Source organism: Uloborus diversus, chromosome 8 (assembly GCF_026930045.1).
Source record: "Uloborus diversus isolate 005 chromosome 8, Udiv.v.3.1, whole genome shotgun sequence".
In the NCBI taxonomy this organism is placed as follows: domain Eukaryota; kingdom Metazoa; phylum Arthropoda; class Arachnida; order Araneae; family Uloboridae; genus Uloborus; species Uloborus diversus.
Window position 1 is genome coordinate 141,389,812 of NC_072738.1, and position 27,871 is coordinate 141,417,682.

General features: G+C 35.0%; 1 protein-coding gene across 1 annotated transcript; it reads left to right on the top strand.

The window, feature by feature from the left end:
- Window positions 1-48: 48 nt before the first annotated feature.
- On the top strand, window positions 49-26,545 carry LOC129228086 (uncharacterized). The gene is made up of 6 exons (XM_054862724.1): window positions 49-243; window positions 5,916-5,968; window positions 12,237-12,347; window positions 19,254-19,301; window positions 22,198-22,254; window positions 26,321-26,545. Exons 1-6 carry the CDS (start codon window positions 105-107, stop codon window positions 26,399-26,401), a joined length of 489 nt encoding a protein of 162 aa, XP_054718699.1. The 5' UTR covers window positions 49-104; the 3' UTR covers window positions 26,402-26,545.
- The last annotated feature ends 1,326 nt before the right edge of the window (window positions 26,546-27,871 follow it).

The window sequence follows — 27,871 nt, forward strand, 5'->3', positions numbered from 1 at the left end:
TAAAAACATTTCACCAAATGACTAAACTGCTTTTGGACATCATGAACGCCATCCTGGTAACTTGTGCTCTCGCTTGTGTACCGGTGCTGGTACGTTCGAATGGAATGTTCGGAGCACCAGAGCCACCTGCAGGGATGGACAAAATGGTACAAGAGGGAGAGAAGATGAAATCTGAGGCTGACGAAGCCGGCATGTCAGAAGAGCAGTTTTACCGTTGCTTTGCTGACATCAACTGCAAATTAGGTAAGAAAGCACAAAAAAATTGCACCCCATTTTTACTTCCTTTTACAAAAAAAAAAGGAAGTATTGCATTCGCGAAAAAATTTTCACTCAAAAATCGACCTTAATTTCCATTTTACTCACCCCCGAACGAATATTGAGTTTTTTTTTTCAACTCGACCACACGTGGATAAGTGCCTAAGAACGTTTAGACACGCGAAATATCCGTAATGACGATTCCCGAGTTAAGTACAACGAATTTTCTCGTGACGTCTGTATGTACGTATGTATTTATGTGCGTATGTGCGTATGTATGTCGCATAACTCAAGAACGGAATGTCCTAGAAAGTTGAAATTTGGTACGTAGACTCCTAGTATGGTCTAGTTGTGCACATCCACTTTTAGTTGCATTCGGGTGTTTCTAAGGGGGTCTTTTGCCCATTTGGGGGGGGGGAATCTTTGTTAATTTCGATGTAAACTCAAGTGGTGTTACAATTTGTCGGATATTTGGCGATTATTTTTTTTTAAATATGTTTCGATTTGGCCATTGTTGGTGATATTTAGAGAGCAAACTATTGAATCACATTAAAATTGCCAGTTATTGGGAAATGACATTAAATTGGAGTAAATGGAAGTCATGTGATGCATACTTTAGCTCGTTTCTTTCTTTTTTTTTCATTCGCTTTTCAAAATATCTATCACATATATATATTATTTCCCAAGCGTGGTTTTTGGGGATACGACTTGAATTTTCTCAATATTTCATCAAAATTCATCAGCAAGTCATCATTTTATAGTTTATTTCACAGTTATCGGTGAAAGATAAACGAACGATTCACTTTGGCTGTTTTCCGAAAAATTACACTTAAAAAAACGGAGTGTTCGATAACTTGCACTATTAAGTTGCAAAAACATATATACATTTATAATCATATATATAACTAGTGGTACCCGCACGGCTTTGTCCGTAATAGAAAAATTAAAAGGTCTTTTGATTCGCCTGTATATTTACAAATAATGTATGATGAATTTTCTCGCCAGTTGGCTTGTATCCATGTTACGGTTCCACGTTAAGATAATTTCGTATCTCGCCAATTAGCTTGTGCCCATGTTGTGGTTCCACGTTACGATAATTTCGTAATTTACTCGTCCATCTTATGATAATTTTGTTCTTAAAATTGGAATAGAAGAACCACATCGAATTTTCGAAAAATCACTTCAAGGTGCACACCCACATGCTAGAAACTAACTTTCTGCCAAATTTCATGAAAATCGGTAGAACGGTCTAGGCGCTATGCGCGTCACAGAGATCCTGACAGACAGATAGAGAGACTTTCAGCATTTTTATTAGTAAAGATAGCCAATGATCGAGTAACTCGCGAGTTTCAACAATGAAACTTGCGCCACGGCATGATAATTTGATAATATGTTTTGGTAATGTTTAACATGCAGAGAAAGGTTTTTATTGTAACGAGGCTGAACTCGATCCGGTAACTTAACTGGTTTACTCGTAAGACGGTGTCATTTGAGGGGAACGAAGAAACGAAAGAATGGTCAACAATGAACGCTACTTACTGCAGTTTAGGGTTAGTCCACTGGAGTTTGGGTTACAATTTCAAATATCAAAATATCACCAAACAGGCAATGGCTTCGTTCAAATGTGGAAGTTAATTTAATAATGTGGAAGGGGTAAAACTAAACGTTTTGGAGACTTTGTAATTTGGATCAATTTTAAATCTAGATCAGTGTACTTTCAATATTCGACGGAAGTTCTTCAAGAGATGTAGAGTGCGGCTCTGGTAAACTGAGCCATGATCTTAATAATGTTTATTTTCCTTTGTGGTTAAAAGGTAGGGTAGTTCAGTTGAGTTATTTCTTAGTAGTTTTGCGAAAGTATTCAGGCACAAATCCGGACCATTAGCCTGTCTCTTTTTTACTGAACTGATCCAAAACCAAAAAAAGGAAACATTGGAAGGTCATGCCTCTACTTATCAGAACCGTACTATGCGACAACATGAGTTTACTTCTTGCCAGACTTAGCAAATAAGAGGAAGGAAATATTAAAAGGAGTTATCACTAAATCTGCTGATTTAATCTTATTTTTGCAGAAACAACAATTGATATTAGAATATTGCAACGAATATTAAACATTGACGGGATTTTAAGCAATTGCCAATCATATTGAGCAGGGCAATGTAAAAACGATTCATAAACGTTTCTGAAAAAAAAATTGGCAGCTGATGTGCCCAACTTCTTCTAGTAACATATCTTACAAAAATCAGGAACGTTTTCCGCTAACATTCAGTAACCTTACTGAAATTATCCTGGAAGCTTCCTAAAATATTCAGAAGTCTTACCGTTTAAAGCCAGTCGTGTCTCTGGAATCTTAGAGTGAACTTAGGTGGGCATACTATAATAGTTAGGCACCATACTGTGTTTCGAGGAAAGCTCCAAAAGCAATGTTGCAAACATGGTCACAGCTAAGAAAGAATTGCAAGTTTGTGCCAAGAATTTTACTCGCCTGCAACTCTTGCAAAGCTACGTAGTCCATAGACTAATTTTGCGCCCTTTGAACGTCTTATCAGTCTGGACGGGCCGCAATCGGTTTGTAGCGGATACACTTTATAAATACGCTCAGTTAATCTTTAAAGTAGGAGCTAAACATATTTTTTACAACAGTGAGAAGTCTGCATTATTGCGACTTGTAGCAATTCAGGAAACTTTTTGACAAGGATACTTGATTTTTCTAGGAAGGGGATAAAAACCATAGAAATCCCGCAAAGTTACATGTAAATATTCAGTAACGTTTCGGAATATTTTTACAGTGGGGTTTCGAATTGGCGGTCCACGGGCGGCATGTTTAACGTAGTTATACTAAGCTTGGAATGGTTTACGGATTTGCGAAAGAAATTAAATTTTAAGGCGAAATTTTTTTCCAGATTCAATATTTACATCTTGTTATATTGTCAATTTTAAATGAGGTCCTTTAAAACTTAGTATCGGCTTCAGTTCGATTGCGGACTGTCCAGACTGATTAAGCTTCAAAGGGAGCGAATATGACCATGGACAGCTTTGCAAGAATTGGACAAATAAAATTCATGCGACTAAGGTGCAATTCTGGCTTAGCTTCAGCTATGTTTGCAATACTGGAGCTTCCTTGAAGAATCATGAAGGTCTACCTAATTATATTCTAAAGTTCCAGACACGACTGGATTTAAACAGGAAAATTTATGAATTTTTCAGGAAGCTTCCAGGATAATTTCAGAAAGGTTACTGAATTTTAGCGGAAAACGTTCCTGGTTTTTGCGAGGTATGTTACTGGCCGAAATTGGGCACATCAGCTGCCCATTATTTTCCACGATCGTTTCTGAATCGATTTTACAGTGAAGTAAATGCTAGGCGTTAGCGAAGTTTTTCGCCTGACTCCAAAAGGGAAATACAGGGTGCGGCGAAAGGTATGCCCACATTTTGGAAAGCAATAAATACAGTACTATTAAATGTAGAGGATTGGAATTTCTTTATTACCTTTGGTACTTCAAACAGTTTTTTTACATTAGTGTTTAAAAACGATATCTGCAAGATGGCAGCCTCCAGTGCACTGTAAAAACGATTCAGAAACGTTCCTGAAAAATAATGGGCAGCTGATGGGCCCAATTTCTGCCAGTAACATACCTTGCAAAAACAAGGAACATTTTCTGCTAAAATTCGGTAACCTTCCTGAAATTATTCTGGAAACTTCCTGAAAAATTCGGAAATCTTCCCTTTAGAAGTCAGTCGTGTCTCTGAAACTTCAGAATAATCTTAGCAAGGCATAATTTAGTATCTTGGCACCTTCCTGATTAATTTAGAAACTTCCTTAAGCAGTATTACTAACATGGCCAAAGCTATGCCTGAATTGTAAGTAAGCATCAAGAATTTTCCTTGCTTTCAATTCTTGCAAAGCAACATCGTCCATACTTCTTCGCTCCCTTTGGGAGATTTAAACAGTATGGACGGACTTCATACAAACTGAAGCCGATACACTTTACAAATACTTTCAATTAATCTTTAAACTGGGAGCCAAAAATATTTTTTACAACAGTGAGAAGTCTGCATTCGTGCAACTTGTAGCAATTCAGGAAACTTTTTGACAATGATAACTGATTTTTCTAAGAAGTGGATAAAAACCATTGAAATCCCGAAACGTTACACGGAAATACTCTGTAACGTTTCGGAATTTTTTTACAGTGTAGCAATGCGCTGATATAGCCGATGTTGGAAACTTCTGACTGCGTTTTGGCACATCTGAATCGGAATGGCGTTCACTTCTTCGATGATTCTCCTTTTCAGTTCTTGTAGGGTATGGGAACGATGGGGACGACGCCCATACCCTACAAGAACTGAAAAGGAGAATCATTGAAGAAGTGAACGCCATTCCGATTCAGATGTGCCAAAACGTAGCCTGAAGCTTCCAAAATCGGCTATTTCAGCGCATTGCTACTGGAGGCCGCGATCTTGCAGATATCGTTTTAAAAAGTTAATGTAAAAAAACTGTTTTAAGTACCAAAGGTAATAAAGAAAAATCGAACCCTCTACATTTAATAGTGTTTCATTTATTGCTCTCCAAAATGAGGGCATACCTTTCGCCGCACCCTGTATTTAAAACCAGAAAATGTTTCAAAAAGCATCTCTACATAGTATAAAATGAAGTCTCCAAAAAGCGTCTGTGTGTTTGAACGCGCATAACTCGAGAACTACCCGGCCGATTTCGCTGAAATTTTCACAGTTTGTTCCTCTAAGCCCTGAAAAGGTTTGCAGACCAGTTCGAAAAAAAAATTCGATGAATAGTTCTTTTTTTTTATTCCAATTTAGGCCCAATTTTCACATACGTTCTCGAATATGGAGGAGAAAAATTACTTGCACATATAAATATTATATATCGTTGGAAAGAGTAGAATTTTTCGCGTTCTACGTAATTGGTTTCAGCGCTCAAACTGAATTACGGCGGGAGTTATTTGCATTTTTAGCTCGAATTTTTTTAGGTTTAGTTGAAATTAGGCGCTACTTTCTTCATTGAATCCATAAATAAAAAGTGAAGGAATTGTCAAACAGTTTTCGTTTTGACTCCATTGGAAAGAGCTGCTTTTTTTACTCCATATCTAACTCGACCTATGGTTGAAAGTTTAACCCTCTATCTCCATTCCAAAAAAAGTTACAAGCGAATTAAATGACGTTCAAAAATTTCTTCTCTATTCAAGTTTTTAACCATTTTATTTTGCGTTTCCACGGTAACGCTTTTGAATCCATTGTTTATTTCAATCTTTCTCATTTTCAACTCTTAAACTTATTTTATTTTGTGTTTCCATGGTTTCGCCTTTTAAATCCATCTTTCTCACTTTATTTTAATTTCTTAAAAGTATCTTAATATCTGTCGTCATTGTCTGGCTTGGAAATTTTGCATGATGGGTTTTTTTCTTTCATTTAATCCTGGTTATTGAATATACTTCACTTGACACAATGGGTTTTTTCAAGGTAGACCGGACAAAGCTGGGCAACGCAGCTAGTTTTAGTATATAATCTTTTTCTACATTTATTCGAACTAATTGTACATCACGAGTGAAACGCTTCACATTTGCTTCATAAAATATTAATCTTAAAGTTATCAAACTTTGTTTCCTAATAAAATAATGAATCTCATAATGTTTTTTACATCCTAGGTCCAGAAGTTTTCGAGCAACTGACAAAATGTTACTTTCATCTCCCAACGGAAGTAAGTATTTCTTAATTAAAGAAAAATATTACGTGTTTACCCTAGCTCATATTTTCTGGAGTTCGAAATAATACGAATAAAGAAATGTTATTGTTAAGCTAGTCGCGGTACCCGCACGGCTTTGCCTGTAGTAGAAAATGAAAAGGTCATTTGGTTCGCCTGTATATTTACAAATAATGGATGATGAATTTCTCGACAGTATGCTATGTTAATTTTCACGTCCAGGTTGTGGTAGTTTGCTCGTCCACGTTATAGTAATTTGCTCGTCCAAGTTATGATAATTTGCGCTGCAAAATGTTCTTAAAATTGGAATAAAAAAAGAACAAAATTGAATTTTCGAAAAATCGCTTCGATATATACACCCCTATGCTACAAACTAATTTTGTGCCAAATTTCAAGAAAATCTGCCAAAAGGTCTAGGCGATATGCGCGTTACAGATATCCAGACAGAGATCCAGACTTTCAGCTTTATTATTAGTAAAGATAAAGGTTACTATAAAATGGCTTTATGTTATTCCCTATCTTCTCAATTTTAGAATCGAAATGAACCGAAATCAAGCCTTCTTTAAATAATATTAATACTGCTATCTAAGGATTGATTTTTTATCAACTCCAATGAAATCCTTTAATTGAGAAATCATCTTGACGCAAACACTGGTTCTGGTAAGTTGATGCTGGACCTTGGTCGAGTTAATGTCTGGGTTGAAAGAGGAGAAATTATTAGATTTACACAACTCCAATAATCGTTATTTCTACAAAAACCGCCTTTCTTCACCCTTACTATTAAGCACTGTTATTATTGACTAGCAGTACCCGCACTGCGATGCCCCTGCTGAAAATTTAATGGAGGTCCGTTGAATAAAAAAAAAAAAAAATGACGCCCCTCCTCCTCTGATGTGAAATGATCATTTTACTTTTTATAAAATGCGTACTCACCTTTTCAAAAAAAAAAAACATTTAAGTTTTTTTGGAATTTAAAACTTTTCGTCAAATGATTAAATTAGATTTACATTTGCTTTAAAACTCTATTTAGCGAATGAAGCGGTTTTTACTGCAGTATAAAATACTTCGCCAAATAAACAAAAAAAGACATCAAATGATATCTTTGAAATGTGAAAATAATTCCATAACTCTATTGTTTACCGCCAAACTTGCCCAGCAACCACGCTATCATAATCCATCCGTCTAACGAAAAAAATAAAACATGCCGTGGATCATTCAAAAATCATCGTCAGAAAAAAAGAAAATGTCGTGCATTTCACTCGGATAAAAACAAATCAAAAATTTCTTTTATTTCAAAACAAATCGCCAAAACAATGAATTTCATTAACGGTTGCCTTAAAACAATAATCCTATACTGAACTGCTCAGGGCCTCTCGCGCCAAGCGACCACGCTACCGGAAGCCAGTGTTTTTGCTTGTGAAGTGGATGTTTTTTCTTTGGCAATAATAAATGTTTCGCCAGACAAACAAAAAGGTATATGATCACATTAACAGTAGCTTTCACATCTTTATATATTAAGAGTTGCGTTTCCCGGCTTTGTCCGGTCTACCTTGATAATAAAAATTGTGTCGAGTGACATATATTCAACAATCAGGCTTAAATAAAAGAAAAAAAAACACCACGCAAAACTACCCTTCCAAACATTGACGATAGATATTAAAATACTTTTAAGAAATTAAAATCCGAAAGATGGATTTTGAAAGCGTAACCATGAAAACATGAAATTAAATAAGTTTAATATTTTCAATGCAAACTGAGGAAATAAACAAGGGATTCAAAAAGCGTAAACATGGAAGCGCGAAAATAAAATGGTTGACAACCTGAATCAAAATGACATATTTCGAAATTGATTTAAAAACGATTGTAACTTTTTTTTTTTTTTTTTGAAGATAGAAGCTAAATTTTTCGACCACAGGTCGAGATATTTCTGGAGTAAAAAATGTCACTTTTTTCAATGGTGTCAAAATGAAAACTGTGGGACAATTCCTTCACTTTTTATTGATAGATTTAATGAAGAAAGTAGTGCCTAAATTTCAGCTAAACCTTAAAAAGTTCGAACTAAAAACGCAAATTACTCCCGTCGTAATGAAGTTAGAGCACCGAAACAAATTGCTTAGAACGCGGAAAATTCTACCCTTTTCAACGATATATAATATTAATATGTGCAAGTAATTTTTCACCTCTTTAATAGCCAATAATAGGCAATTTACGTGAAATTTGGGCCTAAATTGGAATAAAAAAAGAACTATTTATCGGATTTTTTTCGAATTATAGCCTATGTTACTCAGTGAGAAGGCACCTTTCGTAAAGTGAAAGAATTTTTCAAATAAGTGCAGTGGTTCCGGAGATTACCTCGAACATATAAACACACAAAAATTCGTCCTCTCTCTTTATAATATTAGTAAAGATTGTCACGAAAAAATCTGAGTCCTGATTTTGCTTACATCTCAGCAACTAGATCACTTAGAGACTTCAGGATTTCACTAAATGATCTGTTCAATCTTAAGGTACAACTTAACGCTAAAAAATTCAATTCTAAAATAAAATTATTTCGGTGAGGATGGAAAACAGCAAATTGTACTTAAATTTTCCCATTAAATGTTTAAATACAAAACCATTGTTACAACTTTTGTTGCCTTACAAGAGCAATATTAACAGTAATCATAATAAAAAATTTTGAATCAAGACTTCTCTGGAACAAGCATGAAATTTATCCACTACCATTGCTTTCTTAGGATTTTTATCCTCATCTATGCCAATAATCGAAAATGGGAATAAGTAAAGACACATATTAGGATCCTTATCACGAGCAACTTGTACGTTGTGAAATCTGAATTATTTTCGCAAACCTTTAATAGTTAATCACTTCTAATTAAATTGGCACACAAACAAATCCAGGACAACTAGGATTACTTTTTAATGCCAAATGCTTCAAGTTTTAGACACGTCTATAGTTTTTTCACTTTTTAATGAAGCATTTATGTGTCAAAAATAGGTGAAATTACGTGATGGCAACATTGTTCTATTTCTGGAAATACCTTTACACTAAAAAGAATAAAATAACAGTTTGTTTTAAAAAATACTAAGCATTTTTCATAATGCACTCAAAAGGACAAAATATTTTTTCTGGGTCAGAAAGGACAATATTTAAGTACTCCTGTAATTTTCAATTATTCCAAGAAAATGACTACACAAATGAGGAAAAGTGCGGCTCAAGTCATTTCAAATCAAACTTTCTCAGAAAAATATGCATGTTTCAACACTTAAATCTACACTTCTGTTTGTGAAAATTGCAAAACACCATGAAGGAAGCATCATAGTTGAATGAAAATTAATACACAGTTAAGTGGTAATGGTACAAATAAATGATTACATTTTCAAACCAAACAAGCAACAAAAAGAGATAGAAATTAGTATTTTGTGTGGCCACCACGCGCCGCAATAAGAACTGCTACACGATTCGGCATGGAGTGAAATAAAGTTTGAAAATCTGACTGCGGAAGAGTATTACACATGGATCACGAGCGAGACGCCGCCCAACGAAATCCCACACATGTTCAATCGGTGACATATCCGGGAAGCATGCAGGTCAAGGAAGAAGCTGTACCTGCAGCGAATCAAGGTAGGATTTGACAGTCCTTGCGATATGTGGAAGGGCATTATCCTGCTGGAATACAGCCCCTGGCAATCCTTGGCAGGAAAGGAATAGCTTGGGGCTGTAAAATTTCGTTTATGTATCGGGTACTATTCAAATTGCCCAAAATTCGTAGCAATTGTGATCGTCCATGATATGATGTGGCACCACAGACCATAACTCCAGGTGTTCGTCCACTGTGGCGTTCGATTATACACTCCGGAATGTGCCGTTCACCGGCATAGCGCCTGACACGAATTCGGCCATCATGGTGCCACAAATTGAAGCGGAATTCGTCAGAAAAGGTGACCAGCTGCCTATCAGCACGCCAGCTCATATGCACATTGGCCCATTGTAGCCGCAGTCGGCGATGGTTTTGCGTGAGGGGAATCCTGTATAAAGGAATCCTTGCGCGCAGCTCACGCTGCAGCAGATGTCTCCGAATTGATGAAGCACACAATGAAACACCTGTAGCTGTTGCAACTGTGCTGCCAATTGTCTAGAAGAAGCTGTGCGGTCCGTCAGCGCCATACACACCAAGTGATTTAACCGCACAATCTTGAATGATCTCTCGCTTATGGTCTCCAAAATCAACAGGATTGGGATAAGAAGCTACCTTCGTTCCTGCTGGCCTACCGCAGTGTTGTCCACGAAACTACCGGGTATGCCCCACCTTAGATGCTCTTCAGACGAGCGCTTTGGCTACCTTGTGATCTCTTCTTCGGTCACCCTCCTGATGCGCCTTCATCGCCTGAGGAATACATCTAAAATCTTCAGGCCCGGTTGGAAGACGTTCATAACTTCGCACGAGAGCGAATCAACATCGCGGGGGAGAAGATGAAGGCTCGATACGACACAAGGTCCACTGGACATGAATTCCACGAAGATGACAAGGTTGGTTATGGAATCCCATCCGACGGAAAGGTCTTTTACCCAAATTTCAGTCGCATTGGGATAGACCGTACTAAGTCCTTAACAGACTGAATGACGTCGTAGTGAGGATCCAAAAATCACCTAACGCGAAACCTAGGGATGTACATTATGATCGATAAGCCCCATACTATGGCCATAGTTCATGAGTAATTACGTAAACTATCATGGTTGATAACATAAAAGTTGTAGATAGTTTTTGCTTTTAATGTTTAGTTTATTTCTTGTTTTTATTGTGTTTTCTGTGTCTCATTGGTTATTATTTAATAAATGTGTCTGTAAACTTGTGATATAAGTTTTACATCCTTTCTGGGGATTGTACTGCTCAGGACGTTCAGTCCTTGGGAAAGGGGCAATGTTAAAAATTCTGTTAATAGTAATTATTTTTTATGATTAATTTGTTGTAATCTGGCTAAATTTAGCGTTTATTTCATTATCTTTTATCTAAGATTATCTCAGTAACGTAATCTGTAAATTGTAATGAATATACAACCCCCCCCCCAAACATTCGTGTATATGGTCCCCGGATAACATTTGTGAATGGAATAAAAAGAAAACATGCGAAATTGGTAGCACTTAGTAGGATTTTCTTGATGTTTCTACGCTTTAGTTGCTGAATGTTTGCAATTGTTACCTGCTCTATTATTAATATTTGTAAATAAATCTCCTGTGTTTTCTCAAGAACTGTGTCGTAATTTCGAAGAAAGTTTGAAGTTGCACCGAACTCGTAACATTATTCAAAATCAATGTCAAGTATTTTATTTGCTATTAAATAAAAACTGGCAACACATAAAAATTTTAAAAAATTGCGTTTTATTTCCGTGTTGGCCAATAATGAACTCGGTTATCAATCGCGTGAAAAAAGGCTTAGCCGTTATTAAAATTTGCTTTAAAAAACGTTATAATTCGAATTCTATAAAACATGGAAGTTATAAACACATTCTATCAGACGCGGGAAAAAATTATCTTTATTTTGGTATTAAATTTTATAATTTTTAATTATGTTTTCACTGAAAAAATTGCGGAAACCCTTTTAGAGGTTTTTAATTAATATCTTAATTAATGTCGTCCAAAGATGCAACCTAGCTAAGAATACTCTCGATCAACTTTCTTTTCTAACAATTCTTCTTTTTTTTCAAAATCGATCCATCCGTTTAGACGCTAGAGTGCCACAGACAGATACATACACACAGATACACAGACACGTCAAACTTAAAATACTCTTTCTTTGTTTTTCGTGGGTTAAAAAAGGACAAGTGTGAGAACAATGAAAAACGCGAACAAAATATTTAAAAAGAAAAAAAAAAGGAAAACGAAAAAAAAATCGGAAAAAGCCCTTTTTTGGTTTTTGTTTTTTGCTGCGAAAATACATGTTCATAATTGTTGATTTACTCGCGGAAAATCGGGAGTTTACTGTATTTTTCTTTTTGTGTGATATATTTGTGTAACACAGTGATTTGTTTGAACCACAAATGTTCATAATTGTTGATTTACTCGAGGATAATCGGGAGTTTACTGTATTTTTCCTTTTGTGTGATATTTTTGTTTAACATAGTGATTTGTTTGAACCACAAATGTTCATAATTGTTGATTTACTCACGGATAATCGGGAGTTTACTGTATTTTTCTTTTGTATGATATTTTTGTTTAACACAGTGATTTGTTTGAACCACAAACTCACCGACTTTTGATTGATTGCAGGAAGTAACCGAATATGCCGGATGGTTTAAGAGTTGTCCTTTGGGAAACTTTGACACTCCAACTATAGAAGCAGTCGTTGAAGAATTTTGCCCAATGGATTATCCGACTAAGGTATAGAACTGTCTCCTTTAAAAAAAAAAAAAAAAAAAAAAAAAAAAAAAATACTGACACGTCCTTGAACATACGTTAAATCTTATCAAATGCAACATTAATCTAAATGGCGGTGACTTATCGTTCTTTTCTTACTCACAGTTGATGTTTTCTTTTATTATTATAATAACTAGAAAATCGCCCGTGAAGGAATGACGGGTGAAATTTGCTTCTACATTTGAACGAAGCCATTGCATGTTTGATGATATTTTGATTGTTAAAATTTTAACCCCAACCCTAACTCCAGTGGATTAACCCTAAACTCCAGCAGATATCGGAAATTGTTGACCACTTTTTCGTTTCTTCATTCCCTTGAAATGACAGTCTTACCAGTAAAACAGTTATGTTACCGGATTCAGTTTGGCCATGTCAAAATAAAGTATTTAACTGCATGGTCAAACATTGCCATAAAATATTATCAAATCTTACTAATATTATATATGCGAAAGTTTGTCTGTATGGATGTATGGATGTTTGTTACTCTTTCACGCAAAAACTACTGAACGGATTTTGATGAAACTTTACAATAATATAGCTTATGCATCAGAATAACACATAGGGTAGTTTTCGTCCCGTTATGGGGGGCAAAACCCCCTTAGGGGGGCAATAAAACACAATTTTTGTATAATTTCTCTAATATTGGGATGAAAAAATACTTGCACATATTTACATTATATGTCCATCGAAAGCTCTGATTTTTCTGCTGAAGATGGCACCTGTTCGAAATTTCTAAGTAGAATAAAAAACGAGTTATGAGCTTTTTAGATCCATGTTCGAAGGCTTTCCTCAACTCAATACAGTATTTAGTGTATCATCTCAACTCCCTGTCGATAGCGACAATTATTGTATTGTTGACTTTCCTTGCTTTTCGTGATTGTTCAAGGCTTTTCTCAAGTCAAATCTTGAAGTAAGATTTTTGCACAAGATTGGCAAATAATACATGATTTGGCTGATGATTTTCCATTTAAACGGAACTTTAATGTAATTAATGGTTTTTATTATTATTTATGCTGATTGAACACTTACTCATTATCCAAACAACCAGCAGATCGCCAAAATTTTTGCAGAAAGATTTCCGTAGCTGATGCATTTGGCAGTTTTTTCAACGTTGCTGTTTTTGAAGCTGAAGACTACGTCATAATGTTTCTCAGCTTTCACCATGTAAACAAAACATCGCCAATCAAAGAATTTTCAAAAGACTTTTTTTACTGTGTTAAATAATCCAGCAACTAAATTAGGCAAATCCATAAACAGCACAAAAACTTCCATTAATTTTCCTTTTTGCACAATTTCAAACAATCACCTAATTTTATTACTTATTTTGGTAACATTTCGGATGAAACTGTTTAGCGCCATTTTATGGTGACCAAAAATATCTCAGCATCTGGCGACGATATCTCTGTAACGAAAATTAATATCATATCGTTTTACAAAGTAAGGAAAGAATGGGGGAGCATCATCGAAGGTACCCCGAAACGACTTTCGCAAATTCGGTAAAATCGCACCAAGAGCCACAATGATTGAAATTTCCCGAAATAACTAAAGCAAGTATAAGGGGATTACGAGCGCAGCTACTTTTTTTTAATCACTTCGTACTTCATTAGCCATACAGAGAAGGTTTTAGACTCCATGTTAAAAAAAAGTATCAACAGATTAATCTTTTTAAACATGAGAAGATTAATTTCATGTTTTTTAAATTTGTATATGCTTAAATATAGTGCTTTCGTTTCTAAATCAATACTACTTTGTTCTTTATACTTATTGCTATTTTAGTTTTATGGGTAAGGAAGAAACTCGATTTTTAATCACGTCAAAAAGATGTGTTTTAAATTCTTTCACTTAAAACAGAAAACAAAAGCAAGTAACGATTTTTTCTAATAATTATTACTGACCCAGGCAACGCCGGGTATTTTTGCTAGTTATAAATAACTTACTGAATATTTGCTGCCTCAACAATGAAATAATGCCGTCACGCATGCTATGGTGCGAGTTTCATTGTTGAAGACGCCTGAGATCAGTGATTTCGGCTATTATATAGATGAGGACTATTATTATTTTCTGCTTTAAAAGCTCTACTTCTATGTTTACTCTTTTTTACATTATCAGTAAATGGGCTGCAGCTACTAACTACTTTACGTAGCTTTACGTAAAAAGGACGAGATCTTGAAATGAGAATTTTCTCATTTTTTGTATGACCCAAAGTTACAGTCATTGTGGCGCATGGGTGCTTGGAACTAATTTTGTGCGAATTTGATGCACTTAATTCAAGTTTTACCTAGAAGCTTACAATTCTAAGAAATGTTTGTGAAATTCATGATGCGACTTTTATGTTAAAATCATAGATGAAACAAAACATAGAACATGGAATTTTCATTTTTATTATATTATGCAAGCATTTGATATTTGGAGCCTGATTACCGAACATGCCAACTAGGCCGCAACCTTTGTCTTCTGCGTTTTAGGGTCCCCGAAATAATCATAACTGTTCAAGTCTATTATTTAAGAAAAGGAAAGAAAGTTAAGGTTTTCTCATTTATCTATTTCCCTTTTCTTCCGTGTTCTCTCCATTCCAACAAATATTTTGGATGAGTGAGTGTTTACCTCAATAACTTTGAAAACGGCATTTTTGAATCTCTGTGAATGTTCGCGTTTATAACACTGTAAAAACGATGCAGAAACGTTCCTGAAAAATAAAAAGCAGCTGATGTGCCCAATTTCAGCCAGTAATATTTCTCGTAAAAGCCAAGAATGTTTTCTGCTAAAATTCAGTAACCTTCTTGAAATTATCCTGAAAAATCCAGATATCTTCCCGCTTAAAGCTAGTAGTGTATCTAAAACTTCAGAGTAATCTTAGGCAGGGATGATATAAAGTTCCATAAGCTTTATTAAAGGGTGTCCCAAAATTAACGCAAGATATGAGTTTGCCACCATTTTCGCCGCTAGTTGTTGGCAGCCATGGAAAAAAAAAAATTTGACAGCTAAAAGTTTAGGGTTAGTAAAAATGGAATGTTATGATACTATACAGCCAGTGAAACAATTCAACTACTGCGTGAGGCATTTCCTGGTCGTGTACTGTCTCGTTTCGGTGATCAGAACTGGCACCCTAGATCGTGTGATTTAACATCATTAGATTTATTCTTATGGAGTTATTTGAAGTGAAAGGTCTATGTCAACAAGCTTACAACCACCCATACATTACCTTATTGCGATATCGAGCGCCAATAACAGTAACTGCTTGACCAGCCTCAATTTTCATTATTTTTGAAATAATTATTCGATAATGAAAATGCGTTAATGTATCGTATAACGCTCCATTTTTAATAACCCTAAACTATCAGCTGTCAAATTGCTCTTTTTTCAGGGTTGCCAACAATTTACAGAAAAAATGGCGGCGAATTCAAATCTTGCGCTAATTTTGGGACACCCTTTATAATCATAGGAAAGCCAGAATTGCAAGTATCTTACTTGATTGCAGTTCTTGCAAAGCTACGCAGTCCAGAGACTTATTCGCTCCCTTTGGGAACTTAATCAGTCAGGACGAACCGTAATTGACTTCAAGTCGATACACCTTATAAATACACTCAGTTAATCTTTAAACTGGGAGCTAAAAATATTTTTTACAACAGAGCGGTATCTGCATTCGTGCAACTTGTAGCAATTCAGGAAACTTTTTGACAGTGATACTTGATATTTCCATTAAGTGGATAAAAATCACTGAAATCCCGAAACGTTACACGGAAATACTCAGTAACATTTCGGAATTTTTTTACAGTGAAGGTTGAACTACAGAGAGCTAGCTCCCTAAAGAATATTCAACTCTGGGATCCCTAATACCCTAATTGGACCCTACAAGTATTGTATACAAAAATCAATATCGTCGCCCGTTGCACGAAGTGAACATTACGTAAGGCAAAGTTCACTAACTCAATGAAGCGTGGTAACGGAACTTACCAAATGTTTCCTCCATTCATAGTTGAGAAAAATCTACACAGTAAAAAAATTCCGAAACGTTGCTGGTTATTTCCGTGGAACGTTTCGAGATTCCACAGGTTTTCCACTATTTCCCCGTGAAATCAAGTATTTTCGAAAAAGGTTTCATGAATTGCTACAAGTTGCTTCACTGTTGTGAAAAATATTTTTAGCAACTAGTTTAAAGATTAAATGAGAGCGTTTATTAAATGTATCAGTTTTAATTCGATTGCGGCCCGTCCGGATGGACTGGGCTCCTAGTTAGAGCGAATATGTCATTGGAAAGCTGCAAAATTGCAAGCAAGGGATATGCTTTATTTTTACGTGCAGTTCTGACACATCTTTGGCCGTGGTTGCTCTAATACTTTTAGAGCTTTTTTGGCGAAGCGGGAGAGCGAAAGCTATTAGATGAACCTTAAGTTTGCCTAAAAGTTCCAGTGACACGACTGTCTTTAATAGGAGATTTCCGAATTCTTTAGAAAGTTTCACGGATAATTTCAGAAAGGTTACTGACATTTAGCAGAAAACGATCCTGTTTTTTTTTTTTTTTTTTTTTTTTTTTTTTTTTTTTGCACGATATGTAATTGGCAGAAATTGTGCTTATCAGCTGCCCATCATTTTCCAGGAACGTTTCTAAAACGCTTTTACAGTGGCAGTAGTAGGGCGCACATGCTGGATGCAGACCTTGCTTCAGAAGCTTATACAGCACAACCTCGTTTATCCCCCGGACTAGGGATTGCAATGCCGGACCAAAAATTCAATACCGGTATTCGGTATTTTTAAAACGTGATGCCGGAATACCGGTATTAATACCGGTAGGAAATTTCACAAAAATTGCTTGAAAACATATTGATTCGTTGCCACATTTCATAACTTTGTACAAAAATTGTATTATTATGAAAACGTATTGTGAACAAATATAAAATGAAGGAACAAAAAATGTCATAAAAAAATCAACACTTGTAAAACACATAATGCGTCTACTGAACTGTTTGTAAGCCTGGAGCACATTTTAGTGCTCAACTTTCCTACAGTTGAAACTACTCTTTCTGAATTCACACAGGTCGGTTGTAGTGTTAACAATGCGTGATACACCTCCTCTAATTTAATTGCCTAAAAGTATTTTATCTTCAAAAAAAAAAAAGGGTCTGTTTTGTGTCATTTTTGGATAAACCCTTTTGTGTGTGTGTTTCTTTCGTATTGTGCGTATTTCTATTATTTTTTTTAATTTAAAGCTAGATGAAATGTCTTTCCTGAAAGACGATACTTTTCCAATATTAATTTTATTTTCTCTCGAACAGGAGATGTTTGTTTTTACTTTTTATAAGCCCTCTGGTTTGAAATGTACGATAAACTTAACTAAATTTGATGTTGTTGGTTTCTCTTATTTGTTTTAGCTTTCTTTTCAAAATTCTTTGCAATTATAATTATGTAAATATCTGAAAATATATCTTTGAATTCGTGGAACATATTAATGCTTTTCTCTGTGCAAATTTAGAAGGCAATATATAATTTCTAAATATTATTTTGCCAAGTATGAAGCCAAATAGCGAGACGGCGCAACAAACCAATACTGGTGACAACAAATTGCCATTATAATGCTAACAAAAAAGTTTTTGTCAAAATTTAGCACCAGTTAAGACAAATATTTAACAAAAAAAAAAAAAAAAAATCATAAAGCATTCCTGCAATTGATGGTTTGAATAAATTGTTCATCGGACAAGGGGGAGGGGGGGCATTCAAAATTACACTCGAAATTAACTTTCCCAGAAGGGAAAATGAGCGATCAGGGAAATAGAAAAAATAAGTATATGGTGAACAAAATACTTTTGTTTAATGACATTCTATTAGTTCATGCTTTTGAAGATAATTTTTTACATCAATAGATTGATTTCGGTTCTGTATCATGGGAAAATAAATGTACATTTAAAATATAAGTAGCTAATACCGAAAATACCAGTGTTTTCCTCAACAAATACCGGTATTACAAAATTGGAAAATTGCTCGAAATACCGGTATTCGGTATACCGGTATTGCAACCCCTAATCCGGACTAATTGGGTCCAAAAGCAATCCGGATAAACGAACAATTCGAATAGTATGCGGAATAATCAAAGCAAACCCTTAATGAGCAGACGTACATTTATATGTCTGCTTATACAATGCACAATATTATACAAATACAGACGTATCATCAAAAACCAATGCTTTGAAACAAAATGTCTATTAAGATTCCACACTTTATAATTTTTACTATTGTTCAATCAAACACTTAATCCGATATAGTGCAGCTAGAGTCGTGTCGAACTGAAACTGCAAGGACGCCATGATGTTTGTTAGATTGCTGTAATTTACTGCGCTATCTATGTAGGAGCTGTACACTTAATCAAAATAAAAGCAAATGTTTGGTGCATTTGTAATTCAGCTATCAAAATTTTAAACTATTATTTGTTTGAATATAAAGCTTATTTAAAACTAGACAAATTTCTTCCTGATTAACCGGACATTCTAGTAACAGAAGTTCGACTGCACTTGCATTAAAAATGCACAAAATGGAGTTAAAGTACCTTTTAGGCATTACTGTCACCAGCATTGATTTTTAAAAAAAGTAAAGCTGATAGAGAAAAGCTGGTTTCATATTTCTATTTAGCGTCTCAAAGAATGCTAAAGTTAGTTCTAAATCTTTGGGTACCGATGAAAAAACTTATTTTGCGTTAAGCTTTGTTATCTATAGCTGTGAAACTGTGTAATCTATAGAGCTTGGAGAGTAAAATATTCAAAATATATTATTGATTTTTTTTAAAGCTAGTTCAATGGTAAAAATGTTTAGGAAATGTAAAATTTTTGATAGCTTTTAATTGCCATGTTTATTAATAATAGCTCTTGTTTTATTTTCCAGAGGAAAGTTAACGATTTCTTTGCCGATCAATGCATGGAAAAACTTACGGTAAGATAATAAACGTCTTAGCTTAACTTAATACTTCAAAGTACTCGCATAATTAAAAAAAAAAACTTTGTTTGCAAATTTAGCAGAAAGTAACCACCCCAAAGCCAGGGCTAAAGCACAAATGCATGCAATATGCCGACAGCCCGGCTATCACATAAACTATCACACAGGCTATATTCCAGCTCGGTTATTCATTATTCCATACTGATGAGTTCTAACAAGACCGAAACTGCTGTCTCTGGATGTGATAACTAGGTTGTCTGGGTATATTGGATCTTTGCATAGTTTAAGATCAAACCATTTCCTCAAATAAAAAACTCTGAATACCATGCACTTGTAGTGACGATAAGTCAGTTTCAGAAAATATCTGTTTAGGGTACAACATCTACACATTACGTCTACACCACGCACTGTGCACGTGGACACCAACCAATAGAAAGTTTCCAAATCTTATCCTTTTCGAAGGTAAGACCCCCAAAGAGTCAGTTTAGGCTCTAACTCCACATTAGAAGGTTGCACGCCAACCTCTGCGTTTTTCCTAATAATCATATACCTTAATTGTATCTATTTTTATATCTAAATCATGTGGAATAAATAGTTTATACTAGATAACGTCTACTAAAACTTTAACCAAGGGTTACAATACACGAATCCGAATCAAAATAATGTATGCATTCAGTGACAGATCATTTGAAAATTATTTTCAAGAATAAAATTCATTCAATTTACAAAACGACATAATAAAATGATGTATTTGTATAGTTAAAAAAGAAAAGCGATAATCATATTAAAGTAACGCAAAATGTTAAAGAAAAACTCATATTATGCTTCAGGAATGAAACTAAACATACAGTGCTGGTTGAAAAAAATTGCATCACCCTCGCACTTTCACAACAATGGGAGTATGTGAGAAGTTTTTGTCGGCCGAATAACGATGAATGTATGTGAAATTCTGCAAAACTTATGAAATAAACATTTAAGAGAAGGAATACGATAATTGTTTACGTAGATCGGGGCTGTTTCCGGGCAAAGACAAACTGCTGACCCCATGCTCATTTTTCCATTTCTGAACCTGCGTGTGAGTTTAGAGAAAAAAAAATTACTTAACCCCATGTCAATTTAAGTCTAATGGCAGGATAAAGGTTCTTAAATTGTTGCTTACGAGTTTTGCCCTATGGCACGGAGCAGAATCATCCTGGTAAATGACGTTTGGAACTGAAGTAAAGTGATTCCGCATAGTAAGAAGCAATTTCTCCTCCAAAAATGCCAATATACACCTGAGCGTTCGTTCACTGTTCCTTGCACAAAGTGAAGCCCACCAACTCCTTGATCAGAAATACATCCCCAAATCATCTGGGATGCGGGATGCTAGACTGTGTCTTGAATGCAGTTGGGATGATATTGCTATCTTTTGCGCCGCGGGTGATGCAATTTTTTTTTTACCACCACTGTAAATAAAGAAGATATAAGTAGAATTAACAAACGCTGATCTTTCGAAGAAACCTCTGCATTAGTTCATAAAGCAGAAATCTAACATCCGGATAATTGCGTACGATTCCTAGGAAGAGGAAATTATTATCTGAAAAAACCGAACCACCTTCCAACCATGAAATTAGCTCAACGTTTCAATCATACAACGGTACTTAAAAGCACCATGAAACTGGTGAAACTCATCATCAACAGGATGATTGACAAGAAATTTTTGCTAGATTTAACCTTTAAGAAGAGATAAAATGGAGGAAGTGATGACTTTCATTCATGAAACCAAGTCCCCAAATCAAGTGATAGATTTTAAAGCAGAGCATTGGAAGAAATCAGGTTTCTTTCGCTTGTTTCACGCAAAACGTGCCAACCATTCGTCGTTGTTGAGTCACGTGAGTTGAGGTCTTTGGGTCAACTTTGCTAAGCCAATGATTGGACTTGATCCCTCCATTTTAATTCCTGATCTAAGGATTTTTAGCCAATGTCTGGGTGAAACAATGAATTTTATTTTTAATACTAATCTTTCAGGTAATGTAATTTCCTTACGATAATCTTTGACCCGGACGTTTAGTTTAAAAATTCCTTTCCTTATTCTTCGACCACTTTTGCGGTGGAAAACTGGCCGCCGCAAAAGTGGTGTTTTGAAGGTTAGTGAGATGATTCTATTGAAAGTTAGTAAGAGGATTCTAATGAAATGAATCTAGCAATATGAAAGGAAAAATTTGATGCCCCTATTTGTTCATGTCGAAGTATCATTGCTTCGAATTCGACAAACTGGTCTCGCCTGCAAACTAATAGACGCTCTCGTTTCCCACATGTAAATCGGAAGTTCGGTGTGCGAACGGTATCTATAAGGAAGTTGTGTAAAACTGAAGTATAATATAGCGTTTCTAATATTGTACGTGTGTTTACTCAATACTGATAATCAAGTTTTTACTATTTTCACGGTAACTATTTCTGATTACTTAAGGTCAACGAAACACAGTATGTTCACGAAATACACCGCCAACTCCGTCCTTTCCAGCCGAAGACTGCAGTTTCGTGCTTATTAGCACACATCAGCCCGGCATAGAAAAGTGACTGAGCTGGAGATGGAAAACCTCTTAATGAAGCCAAGAGTGTCAAACAAAGTGGTAGCTAATATAGAATTATCAGACACCAGACGAGTGACCGAAGCAGCCCTGGCTAATGGGCGGTAATTTACTGAATACAGTAAGTTCTCTTCTTGGTCTAAAATTTCAATTTTTAACATCCTCGACGTAATGGTTAATTCTTAATACAGTCGAGCAAAAAGTGTACTATTTTCCTGTAGCACATTTATCGATGTAATTTTCACACAACATGTCCACAATTTCTGCGAGATGAGGTACTGGGATGTAGTTCAATTAATTATACATGTACATATATTTCGTAGGAACTGTGCCAGCAGCCCGAGAATAAGAAGAGATGCAAAAGGCTCAAGAAGACTTCGGTAAGAACTGAAATTTTTGCAGCACTACACTGTAAAAACGATTTAGGAACGTTCCTGGGAAATAATGGGCAGCTGATGTGCCCAATTTCTGCCAGTAACATATTGTTACAAATTCTGTAAATAGTAATTATTTTTGTGATTAATGTGTCGCAATCTAGCTAAATTTGGGCGTTTATTCCATTATCTTTCATCTAAAATTATTGTAGTAACGTAACCTGTAAATAGTTTCTTGTAATGAATATACAACCCCCTGACATTCGACTGAAGTGTACGGTCCCCCTATTTTTTTCATTGATAAAATTTGTGAATGAATAAAAAGAAAGTACGAGATATTTTTGTAGAATGTTATCGAAACTTCTCAATGGAACACTGTGGAAACTTTTCAAGGATTTATAAATAGCCTCTGCGGCAAAAAAAGTCAGTCTCGATTGAGAAGTTGTACTGAGAGTGTATTAGCTCTGTTTATTGCGAGGCATTTCACTGTGTTGTTTTTCGTATTTGGATGAAAATACTTGTGTAACCGTTGAGTTTACGGTGTTGATTGATATTTGCTTAATTGCTGATGATTAATTTAGCAGTTGTTAACGGTCTTTCCTGTTCATAGTGTAAATAAACCTCCTGTGTTTTTCTCAAGAACTGTGTCGTCCTTTCAAGAAAGATGGAAGTCGCACCGGATCCGTAACAATATCTTGCAAAGCCCAAGAACGTTTCTCGCTGAAATTCAGTAACCTTCCTGACATTATCCAGGAAGCCTCCTGAAATATTCAGAAATATTCCCGTTAAAAGCCAGTCGTGTCTTTGAAGAATTGGAGTAAATTTAGTAAGTTATAAGTTCCAAGAGCATTACTGCAAAGACGGCCAAAGCTAAGCCAGAATTGCTGATAAATAACGATAATTTTACTCGCCTGCAATTCTTGCAAAGCAATGTAGTCCATACTTATACGCTTCCTTTGGGAGCTTAATTGGCATGGACGGGCCGTAATTGACTTGAAGCCGATATACTTAATAAATACGCTCAGTTAATCTTTAAACTGGGAGCTAAAAATATTTTTCACAACAGTGAAAAATCTGCATTCGTACAACTTGTAGCAATTCAGGAAACTTTTTGACAATGATGCTTGATTTTTCCAGGAAGTGGATAAAAACTATTAAAATCCCGAAACGTAACACGGAAATACCCAGTAACGTTCCGGAATTTTTTTACAGTGTGAAAACATACCTAGTTAACCTCCACCTAATTAGAGATGGATGAATTAAATATCTAAATGTAAACGGAGATACGGCTATGATTTTTTTTCAAGCTGTGAAGATACCCCTTGCACTGTAAAGAAATTCCGAAACGTCACTGGTTAATTCCGTGTTACATTTCGGGATTTCAGAGGTTTTCACCTATTTCCCCGCAAAATCAAGGATCTTCGCAAAAAAGTTTCCTGAATTCCTAAAAGAAGCACGAATGCAGACTTTTCACTGGTGTGAAAAATATTTTTTACTACCAGTTTAAATATTGACTGAGCGTGTTTATTAAGTGTATCGGCATTAAGACGATTACGGCCCGTCCGAAGTGACTAAGCTCCCAATGGGAGCAAATAAGTCACTGGATAGCTGCAACTTACTTGATTCTTGCTTGTAATTTGCGCGTAGTTTAGGCCATGGCTGCTCCAATGCTTCTAGAGCTTTCTTAGTAGTTCAGGAAGGTTTTAATTAAATACGTTAATCCTATTCAATTTTTCTAGAAGGTTTAAGACTGGCTTTAACAAGGAGATTTCAGAAAGGTTACTGACTTTTATCGAAAAATGTTCCTGGTTTTTGTAAGATATGTTACTGGTAGAAATTGGGCATATCAGCTACCTATTATTTTCCAGGAACGTTTTTGAATCGTTTTTACAGTGTGGTGTTAGTTGAACGTCATGGTAAGTGAAAACCAACACTGATGAAATCTGTAAGAAAGCAAACTTTCATCCTTATGTCCCCGCTATCGAAATATGAGTGCTGAAAGTCTACCGAAAGTTTAAGAAAAGTCGCCAAACGTAGTGAGTTTCAGTGAGTAATGGAAGACATCTTTCACACGCTTTACAGATGGAGGCCCTATCCTTGTGTCCCCGCTGTCGAAATATGAGTGCTGAAAGTCTACTGAAAGTTTAAGAAAAATCGCCAAACGTAGTGAGTTTCAGTGAGTAATTTAAGACATCTTTCACACGCTTTACAAATGGAGGCCCTGACACACGCAGGTGATGAAATCGGGGCAGAGTTCTATTTCTCGCCATGCCTTTAAACTTGGCGCTTTTCTTTAAAATTTCGGCAGACTTTAAGACGTTATATCTCGATAACGGGGCAAGAGAGCAAATAATTTTTTTATCAAAAAATGCCTCAATATGCTTTTTAGTTTGCTACCTGATGTGTACAGTTTTGGTTTTCAACATTTTCAGTGTATTAGCATTTTGTGTTTAAAAACGAAACAAAACATTAGAATGTAAAGTTTGAATAGGGCTAACGTCGTGCAACCCCCCCCCCTCCCTTCTCAACCACCGATTTTCAATAATATTAAATTTTCATTCAAAATACAAAGAATACAAAATACAGTGAAAGATACATGTACGGTTGTAGACTGTAGAGGCGTTAAAATGTTAAAATATCTCTGATTGTAAGTAATAGAAACTATAAATATAACTATAATTTTTATTAGCACATAATAATGAAATTTAAATCCCATCTACCAAGTGAGCAAAATGAAATTGCACTTTTTTTGCTGAATGTTGTAAGATGACAGGGTGAGTATCCAGCGGGAAAAGTCAGGGAAAGGTTTCAGACGCTTGGAAAACATGTTAAAATCAAAAAACTTTTAATTTTTGAAAAATGGGGTGAAATTTTAAATTTCTGGGGAAGGGATAGAACTTTTTCTGGTTAATAGTTAGAAATAAAACGTCGCCTTCACTTTTTCAAGTACAGTAATTTTGTAATATTTCTGTTACGTATATTGTGAATGGGGTGGTTTCCTTCAGTCAAAAGTACTAGTTTTAGTCATTGAAATGGATAGAATGAGCAAAAAAAAACATGGACACAAAAAAATACTTTCATTTTCCCAACAGTTGTTTTTTTTTAATTAAATTTTTAAAATGTCCGATTTTTCAAACAAGGCGTGGTCTTTATGACGTCACAAATGATGCACTTTGCCGCATCTTTCTACTATGTTTCCACGTTATGATAATTAAGCAGCGAATTAAAATTGCACTCTACGCTTGCTACCAACCATATCGTTGCCAATATACGTGAGTAAAGATGCGAATTAAATGTTTTGCACTGCGAATGGCAACACTGAATGGCATTTCATCATTTGTGATGTCATCGGCAGAAGCCGTAAACAATGAAAGCGCTCCAATTTAAGTAATTTTTTAAAAATATTAAACGTAAACAAATTTATCAAAAAATGATCAGATCCTGTGTTTTTAAGCATGCTCTTTCAGAAAAAATACTTTTAAAATTTTGGAAACGACTCCATTCTACTTGGTAAAATTTTCTTTTTCTTCTCATCAGTGTTTAATTTCTCTTTCTTGGATTTCCTTTCGTCTGTCGAGTCAGGAGAACTAATTTTTAAAGTAGTTTGAGAATTCAAACTTATGTGGTTTAAGTGGAAACTATAAAAAAAAATTTTCACTTGTTATTTTATCTAAACAAATATTTACCTTTTATAAAAAAGCGGTAGAAAACCTTGTACTGTGGAATAAGTAAAATGACACAACCTGTATAAAGTACAAATAAAAACAGTTAAAAAAGAGTTTGAAACTCGGCAAACATCTGTTTCGGGGCAAAAGAATGAATGTTTCACCAATGCAAACCAAACGACTTTGGTCGTTTGGTTTGCATTGGTGATCAATTCAATCTTTTTATGCGCTGATGAAGGGGCTTGCATTTGATAGCCCCGAAACAGTTGTTTGCTGAGTTTTTAACTCTTTTTTACATGTTTTTATTTGTACTTTTGACACGTTGTGTCATTTTACCTATTTACCTTTTATTCAGGTGCGCGATATTTTTGCTTTGCACTAACTTTCTTTTTTCTTTAATCTTCCAGACTTGCATCTCTAACCTCATTGAAGAAAAGGTAATGACGGGAGAGTGTGAAACGATAGTATCCAAAGGAAACCCGCTCTGAGTTGCCTTCCTAAAAATGAAATAGACATTGGATTCCAAGATGCAAAAAACCAATCCATGCTTTAGAATCTTATCACGCTTATCTATTCACGTAACTGAAATTTTGTAGCATTTTACGGAAGAAATAAATGTAATTAAGATCAAATATGCTGCTTCTGTCTCTTAATCTGAAAAAAAAAAGTTTTAAGTACTTTATAAATTTCTGCGCAAAGGATTTTAAAGTTTCCTGGTCTTTTAACCACACTGAATCTGAAAAAAAAAATTTAAACAAAAACATGATTCAATAAAAAAGTTTAAAAAAAAGTGCTGAGTTGTGTGGATCTAGTAGATTGAATCACTAACTATACAGAAGAAATAAGTTTTACAAATATCTAGCAGGAATTCATATTGAACTCGAAAAGCAAGCGCAATTTCTTTCATGATCAAGTATCACCGTACTTGCGTTCAACTATTACAGTTCTAAAACAATAGTTTCAGGGGAAATCCTTGGTTTACTCTTGTTTTTTCAAAAAAAAAAAAAAAAAAGTCCAACTGCTTGATTTTGTGTTTTTATTCCGATTTCAATTTCCCCTTTAAACTTTTTTTCTTAATTAAAGAAAATGATACACGGTAAGCGCCGGGTAATTTAATCAGTAGTTAATTCAATCAGCGGCCTTAATAATTCAAATCCTTATAAACAGAAAGAAATAAAGCTTTAACATTGAAAAACTTCCAGATATTTTAATCAAACACGCCACTTAAATGAATCAAGCCTCTGTGAGTAACCATTTTAAACCAGTTTTGAAAAAAAAAAAAAACCTCATTAGTTATAACTGGCAAAAAAAGCCGAGATGTTTGAATATTTATAGCACATTCCTCATGTTTTTATCCAGAAAATTTCTAATATGACACCAGGAACCTCCGCCATCGATATGAAAAACATTTGCTAATGAATTCGCTTAAGTACATTTAATTTAGAAAATTCTCAACTCAAATAGTAATGCCACATAATTACAATACATTTAAAGTTAGCAATGAACATTCGCTAGGAAAGAAATTGACAAAAAGCAAAAGTATACAACATAATTTGGAGAAATATTCTTCCCGATGACCGTATTTAAGCATTTAAAAACGATATTATAAGTAAACGAGCTGATGTGTGCATCACATGAATTCCTTTTACTCCAATTTAATGTCATTTCCCCATTACTGGCAATTTTAATGTGATTCAATAGTCTACTTTTTAAATGTGGAGATTGTTTCAAGCGGAAATTCCCTTTAATGCAGCCAAACATTCTTTTTTTTTAAAGCAGGGAACACAAAAATTCAGCTTTCTTTTTAACGCTGTCATTTTGTATCTCACAGCAAATGTGGTTACTGTTTCCCTTTGAGTGAAAATAGTCACTCTGTTCAGTTCACCAGAATAGTTGTCAAAATATTTATCAGCCATCATTCCTCATGTAAAGCATTAATAACAGCTGAAAATATTGAT